Source organism: Sorghum bicolor, chromosome 4 (genome assembly GCF_000003195.3).
Source record: "Sorghum bicolor cultivar BTx623 chromosome 4, Sorghum_bicolor_NCBIv3, whole genome shotgun sequence".
NCBI classification, from domain to species: domain Eukaryota; kingdom Viridiplantae; phylum Streptophyta; class Magnoliopsida; order Poales; family Poaceae; genus Sorghum; species Sorghum bicolor.
The window spans coordinates 6234980-6243041 of record NC_012873.2 but is presented as its reverse complement, the minus strand read 5'-3'; the positions used below and the strand labels follow the sequence as shown (position 1 = coordinate 6243041).

General features: G+C 44.9%; 1 protein-coding gene across 1 annotated transcript; it reads right to left on the bottom strand.

The window, feature by feature from the left end:
- Positions 6029-7137, bottom strand: LOC8079462. Its single transcript, XM_002451657.2, has 3 exons — positions 6910-7137; positions 6598-6816; positions 6029-6157 (listed from the first exon to the last, which is right to left on the bottom strand). Exons 1-3 carry the CDS (start codon positions 7135-7137, stop codon positions 6029-6031), a joined length of 576 nt encoding a protein of 191 aa, XP_002451702.2.

Below are 8062 nucleotides of genomic sequence, written 5' to 3'. Positions count from 1 at the left end.
GCCGTCCTCGTCCCCATCAACGTCGACAGCATCCTCGTCCTAGGGCGACCCGGGCCACGACTCGGACCCGTCCCCTCGACTCCATCAGCAGGGCATAGCCTCCGGTACACTGAGGCTACCTGCCTCGGTGAACGGTTGGCCACCATCTTTGTTTCTGTCACCTGAAATTTACAAAGAATAAACAACAAGCGTTAGTAACATAGTATTACAAATAGTTCAAAATGAATGAACATAACAAATTTTAATAATTAACATAGTATTACATGATTTAGGAATAATCTTCCCCTGGGTCATAGGTCTCGTCATCACTGTCAAAGTTGTCCAAATGGGCAACACTATCCGAAGGTTCGGTGTTTTCTTCATCGTCTCTACCTAAATGGAATCGCTCAAGCATTTCAATGTCCTTAAGATCCACCACTACATCTCCAGGGTCGTCGTCATCAACCATTTCATTGTCTACTTCCATATCGATTATCCCGGGTAAGACTATCTCAAACCTCCCTTCTAGGCCATCTGCTTGATAGAACTCTCCATCATATGTGTTTGTGTCGAAGGTGTAATCTTCATCGTTTGGAAGAGGTAGTTTACCATGCGAAGATACCTGGTGCACAATAGACCAACCCTTAAGATGGTCTTTGTCTGTGCACGCGTACGGCGTATGATACACCTGCACGGCCTGTTGAGCCACAATATAGACATCTTTTCCTATATAGACGGAATCATGTCTAATCTCGACTAGCCCAAGATGAGGGGTCCGTCTAGTTTGTCCAGGATCAAACCAGTGGCACTTGAATATGACACGAGTAAGAGGAACCCGGTTGTCATATAAAAGTTCATAGATCTCCCCAATTACCCCATAGTATTCGACGCCATCAGTGCCCAGCGTAAAAACTTGGCTGTTAGTGCTTTTCCGATTGGGCCGAGTCTGCTCGTGTTTTGACGTGTGGAAGCGATATCCGTTCACGTCATAACCAGTATATGACTTCACCCTAGGCTCGAAGCCGTTTGCAACCTGTCTCAACTCATCACTCATGGACGCGTAGGTCTGTGCCTGCAAGTTCAAGCTTGACACATCATTATACTATTGGATGTTGCGATGTACTAGGGAATATCGAGTTATAGACGAAAGTACGAGCTAAATTGGAAAGTACCTTTTGTTTGAACCAAGAAATGAAATCAGGCCTCCCAGCTCCCGCACCCTCTGAAAGAAGGGCATCATGTTCGTGCGGGGTAGGATCAATTGATTGACGCCACTCTTGATGAACAAATTCCCTGTACCAAAGAGAATCAATGGGGATCGATACATAGTAGTGTCGTCGTAATGAAACAAGCTCGTTGAGAACTTACTGTATGAATGGAGCAACCTCAGGAAGGTTGCTGAACACATATAGCGTGATCCTTCGCCACTCTTCTACATCCAATCTCTTGGGGGTTGATCCACTTGCGCTGCCTAGTTCGCCTTTGAAAAGGCTGAGGGTGGATTCATTTTCGCCAGCATTGTAACGAAGGGGTGGATTATGCCTGCTAGGAAGGTTCGGCTTGTAGTAGGATGTTGTGAAGTTTGCTACCTCCTCCCGAATGCTTGCCTCTGTAATGGCAGCCTCAATTCTGGCTTTATTTGTACATTTCTTGCGAAGAGTCTTTAGACATCGCTCGATTGGGTAGCACCAACGGGCTTGCACTGGCCCCCCCAACCGTGCCTCGTTCGGGAGGTGCACAATCAGATGCTGCATCGGCAAGAAGAAGCCGGGTGGAAAGATCTTCTCCATCTCACAGACCAATTCAGGTGCCATTGTTTCTAATTCTGTAATGACGGCCAGAGATAGCTCCTTGGCACAAAGCTGGCGGAAGAAGTAGCTTACCTTTGCCAGCACTAGCCACACATGCTCAGGGACATAGCCTCGAACCATCGATGGAAGTATCCGCTCAATCCATATGTGGTAGTCATGACTCTTCATCCCGTTCACTCGCAGAGTGGCTAAGTTGACTCCCCTGCTTAGATTGGCTGCATAGCCATCAGGGTACATTAAATTCTTGATCCATCGAAGCACTTCCCTCCTACACTACTTAGAGTTCCTGATCCACGCCATCGGCGGCGACAATTCGCTACTAGAACTCGAGAACAGGAAACCTTGTGGGTGGGGATCGAGGAGCGTACCGTGGTGGGAGTAGGCGTAAACGGCCCGCCAGGTGTAGATGTGGTCGCCGGGCCTGATCTCCGACCGCTCCACACCCGGTTCGACAGCAGGCAACGCGGGGAGCCCCGGGGGCGCGGCGAGTTCGGGCGGCAACAGAGCCCCTCGACAGAGCTCGCTTGCGACGGATCCCCGGGGGCGCGGCGAGTTCGGGCGGCGCGGGGAGGGGTGAGCAGGACGACGGCGGACGGTGGCAGAGAGGGGCGGCGCTGGGGCGCGGGACGGCGGCGGCGGCGCAGCTGGGTGGGCGCGATTGGGATTAGGGCGGGCGGGCGCGCTGCACGCGTGTCCGGACTTAGCCAATTGGGACTTAGGGTTCCTATTGGGACGATTGGGCCGTCTTTTTTTCTCAAATTTACATGATTAGGCCGGCCTTTGCCATGTATAAAAAAAAGTCCAGGCATGATCCACCAGCAGATCAAACTTTGCCGAGCGCCCCAGGATGCGCACACGGCATATCAAACTTTGCCGAGTGCCCTACAAAGGCGCTCGGCAAAGTTTTTCTTTTTTTTGTTATTTTTTATCCCAGTTTTTTTATGTGGCCTACACACATTATTTAAAACCTAGTTTAAATGTTTGGGGAAATTTTGAATTACTTTGATATATTTCCTTAGTTTATTTCGTTTCTTTGAATTTTTTTTAATATTTCTAACTTGAACTGCAGGTACATGGAATAGTGCAATTTAGTTCTTCGAAAAATGTTATTCATGTTATTTGATGTATGTTGAGTCCCTATCCATAAATTTGCGTCAAATTTCGGGCATCTTTTTTCATGTAACATGACGAGGAACTTGGCCAGAAAGTGATTTTAAATTATATGAAATGCAAACAAAGTCCGAAAATAACGAAACTTGCGGAGGCATCATGTTACTGCATGTGTAGGCTATGGTAAAAAAATGAACAGATTTTGAGTAATTTGTGACGTCAGTTGCCTAAAACCCACACATATCCACATGCGATAACAAGTTGTCACATGCACACACGTGTGGGTTTTAGGCATCGTGAGTCGCAAATTACTCCAAATCATCCAATTTTTTTACCACAGGATCAGCATGTGATTACAAGACTTCTCGACAAGTTTCGTGATTTTTCAGACTTCGTTTCCTTTTTATATAATAAAAATTTACTTTTCCTATAACTAACACAACATATTACGTCATCGAGATGCTTGACATTTCATGTGACTCCGTGCATACGGCCTCATCAAATGATACGTGTCACGAATATCATATTTTGGAGGATAAAATTCCATTATAACATGGATGTGCAGTTCAAATTTGAAATACGCCGATAAAAGCAAGGAAACAAAATAAATTAACGAAATATACCAAAAAAATTCAAAATTTCACCAAACTTTAGATTAGAGCTTCAAATACAGTCAGAAGGCTATACAAAAAAACTCGGGTCCAAAATCCAAAAAAAAAATTTGCCGAGTGCCAAGACCTGACACTAGGCAAAATAAACTTTGCCGAGTGCTAGTGCATGAGGCACTCGGCAAAGTTTTGATAAAAAAATTAATAAAAAAATTTTGCCGAGCGCCTAACGGGTAACACTCGGCAAAATCTAACGGGAGGGAAATGCCGTCACGGTGGTAGAAATGTTTGCCGAGTGGTGTCTTTGCCGAGTGCTGTTACACTCGGCAAAAAGTTGTTTTACCGAGTGCGGGAGTTTGCCGCTTGGCACTCGGCAAAATATTATTTGCCGAGTGCTAAATTTTGCCGAGTGCTACGCTCGGCAAACTAAATCTTTGCCGAGTGCCCCGATAAACAGCACTCGGCAATGTCCCAGATTCCAGTAGTGAATAGTCTTTTTACATCTACTACACTTTTACCCTATTTTTCCAATCTTTTGCTATTATTGGTGTTCAAGGTGGTGGCTTGCCCACCCTAGGACAACCTTAAACGTGCATCTCCTCGACTTTCCTTCTCGGGGGATGTTCATGAGTTCTTGTGGCAAAGGATGGGCTTTAACTCGGGCTAATCGATCTCTAGATCAGTCTTAATTTGTTGATCTTTGCAGTTATTTGCTGCGGGTGATAGGTTACGTTGTTTGCAACCTAGAGCATACTAGCCTTTACTGGTGTATGATCTGAGATCCAATTCGGTGTGGTTAACAGGTCCTTTCTAACAACAAAAGGGTCGATGGACCTGTTCAAAAAATTACAGTTTCATAGTAGCTTCCACTGCTCCTGTGCTTCAGCAAGGTAGTCTACAACCTCAATCGCCATCAGCACTGTGCTGGACCAAGGAACACAGGTATACGTACCTATACATACCGACCATCAAGTCACTGTCTTGTGTGTCATGCCTCACAGCAATGTCTGGTTTAGTTAATTATTACTTCTCTGAAGGTCCGGAGCTAGAAATGATGTACGTACGACTGTCAGGTGGTTGAGTGCGGAAATGATGTCAACATGAGAAGCAGAGATGAAATTGCTACGGTCAGGGATAGGGGTCACTTATATTCAGTAATCAGTCGTCACTGCCAGTAATCCGTGTCCCTAGATCAGCACTCAGATGTTTTGCATGGATTGTTCAACAAGAGCGGCGCAGACCAACCGTATCTCAACGACTTCTAAGAACACATGCATCAGTAGCAACTGAGCGAAGCTAAGGCTTCATCTGGGCAGGCATCAAGAAGTCAACCCATGTGAGATATGAGTGAGCCTCACGGGATCAGAACTAACATTTAGTGCACTGTGACAGGTCATACTAGACCAGTCTCTAGTATGCATATCAGACCCGGGGTCATAAGGGGTAGTTGCTTGGTCTCTCAAGTTTTGTGCACGTCAGAAGTTAGAATGTTTATAAATAAATTCAATGACGTTCATCAGAAGTTCTCATGGTTGTTCATAAGTTAAAATAATACTGTCTGTCAGGTCATATACTAGACTAGTCCAATATAAATTTACACACAGTCCAACATCTAGTTTCTGAGTGGGGGTAATTTATAAACCAAGGCCCTCTTCTAATGGGGCAGCTAATTCTGGTGGTTGCTAAAGCTATTCTAAACCTTGTGAAACCTCCCTACACCTCTCTTTGTGAGATTGTGCACTTAGTGAAACATCCAACTGGTGGGTTGAGTGTTCAAAATCATGAGCAAATGAGAGCAAGCGAAACCTTGAGTAATTGTAGCAATCAAAGATCTCATAAAAGCATTTGTTACTTTTGGAGATCAAGTCGATCAAACCATGAGCAACAAATGGCATGAATTGTATACTACTTGAAGTTGGCATGCAAACATAAAGATACAACAATATAATAGTGAACCACGCTAAACAAGAAATAGTTGGCCACAGCACAAACTAAAGATCATCCACATATACATGATTAAATTAACATGGATAGATATGTAGCATGATGAACAAGACTTATTAGCCCATGCGCCAAAGGAGAGAGCAATTAATTTTATGTTAATGGCTTGCCGGCTGTTCACTTTGTTCTAGCTCCTAGACAAGTTAAAACATCTAATATGTGCTGCACCACTAATGCAGCTTTTCTTTTCTCTATATATGATATAATCACCATATGTTGGCTCTCAAAAAAAGACTCGCAACAAAATATCAAGAAATGAATTGGATGAATAACACAAGAACAAATCAAACTTGACAAAGTTAAAACATTCCTTGGACAATAATTAATTTAAACCATGTCTACATACTCCCAGTTTCAAGATTATTTCTTGCATGTGCGAATCACATGGTCCATGCATACAATTTGAAAGCATTATCTATATAGTGCATTGGGTCAACATTGTCGGACGATTGCCTAGATAGTGTAGAGCATGGCATTGAAAACATTCCCTTTCACCTATATTGTTGTCCTCTAGGCTTGCTACACGATGCTCATGTGGTACCCAGCTTCTGAAAATGAACCTTCATTGTCATCTAATTCTGTCTCATCTTTGTTTGGATTGACGGCGAATGAGACATTGAAGTCAAGTCGGTCCTCTATTCCTTCAGCCTAAAAACACAACAATGCAAAATTAGAATGAAAGCAACAAGGCACCATCAGTAGGTATGTGTATGGCACTCAAAGTTGCACATATATATAGCTAGCTAGCATACCTCATCATAAGCTTCAATTAGAAGTTGTAAGCCTATCTTGTACTATTACACAGGTAGTCATCTATATTCACTATAGGAAGCGATAAGTGTAGTGGGAAAATTTGATAGGTCCTCACAGAATCGTCCCATGGTCTTGGTGTAACCAAATTAACTATATTTCCTACCTATGACTAAGGTGCAATAGGTTATGCTTCAGTCCCCTCAACTCATGAATCACCATTTCACATTTCTATAACATGATAGTTGAAAACTTGAAATCTAGTAAGTCCTAGTCACCACACTTTACAATGCAAAAAAAAACTTGAGCATGAATTGAGCGAGATATAGATGTCTCACCTTGCACCCAAATGAGCAGAAGTGGTAAGCCTTATCCAGAAGTCCCCTTTCACATTCCTCACAGTGAAACACACCACGATTTCCCAGGCCATACATAGGCCGTCTGTTTAGGAACACGACATAGCCTCCATTGTAGAGGTAGGTCTGCACAAATGACACGCTCAGCAGATGCTGAACGTCATCTACCTTCACAGCATTGTGGCCTGATAACTTCCGGATCTGCAACTCACACAAAGCAAGCATCACGACAATTTCTCTTTCAAAAGATGGAACTAATCCACCTTTGCCACGACAGAGTGTGGTCCTGTGTACCTGGATGAGTTCATGGCCTTCATGGTTGTCGAGGCAGCTAGAGCAAAGGGCATGGCCAGCACAGTGAGTGCAGAAGAAGTTGCAGCTAGCGGTCCTCCTGTTAGCGCAGCCCTCGCTTTCCTGGTGCTCCGGGCATGCATCAAAAAATGTTGTCGCCAGCAGCGTATGCAGCCATGCTGGCGGGGCGCGCTCCTTATCCAACCGAGCCATCTCCTTCAGGCTGACCATTGCTACTCCACCTGGCTGTTTGGAAAGTACAGTAACCATGGTGAACAAATTAACACCTAAAGGTAGATTGCTTATGTATGTACTGAAAATGTAACTACTAGATAAATGATTTCGTGAGGCACTCTCCAATCATTAACAGGTGTTCATAAAATTCAACTGTCTCCTAAAATACCTAAGCATTTTCTAAGGTGGATGTTTTTACGGAGGCGTTCAAGAAATGCTCGTCTCACAAAACTGGTTTATGTTGGCTGTCATTTTATTTGTGGAGGCAGTCAAAAATGTTCGCGGCCAAACATAGATTTATGGAAATGGACCTCTTAACACACCCACCTATAAAAATGGGCCTATTTTGGATGTGAGCGCATTAAGGGCCCGCCTTGGTAAATCTATTTATGGAGGCAAACATTTATAAGCTGTCCATCTATGAAATCAGGCCTAGCCCACTAAACCACAGCAGCCCACTACCATCTCGAGTATATAAACAAACACTGAAACCCTAACCCTTTACTCTCCCTCTCTCACTCTCACTCACATGTCCCCTCAGTGCATGAGCGGAAACGGGCTAGCGGAACTCTGCACCTCTTCCCCACCCCACCACCGAGTGGATTTGGTGCCACTTCGCCTCCTTCCCCACCAACAAGCAGATTCGGCGCCCTTTCCTCACCGTCGAGCTAGAGCACCCTAACCACCAAGTAGATCTAGCGCCCCTTCCCCACCACCAAGTGGCTCTGGCAGATCTAGCGACCCTTCTCCATCTCCGAACAGTGAATCTGGTATGACAGTGCCCCTTCCCCACCACCAAGTGGCTCCAGCGGATCTAGCGCCCCTTCTACATCTCCGAACAGCGAATCTAGTATGACGGTGCCCCTTCCCCACCCCTGAGCGGCAGATCCGGCATGGCGACCCCCTTCCCCACCCCCTGAGC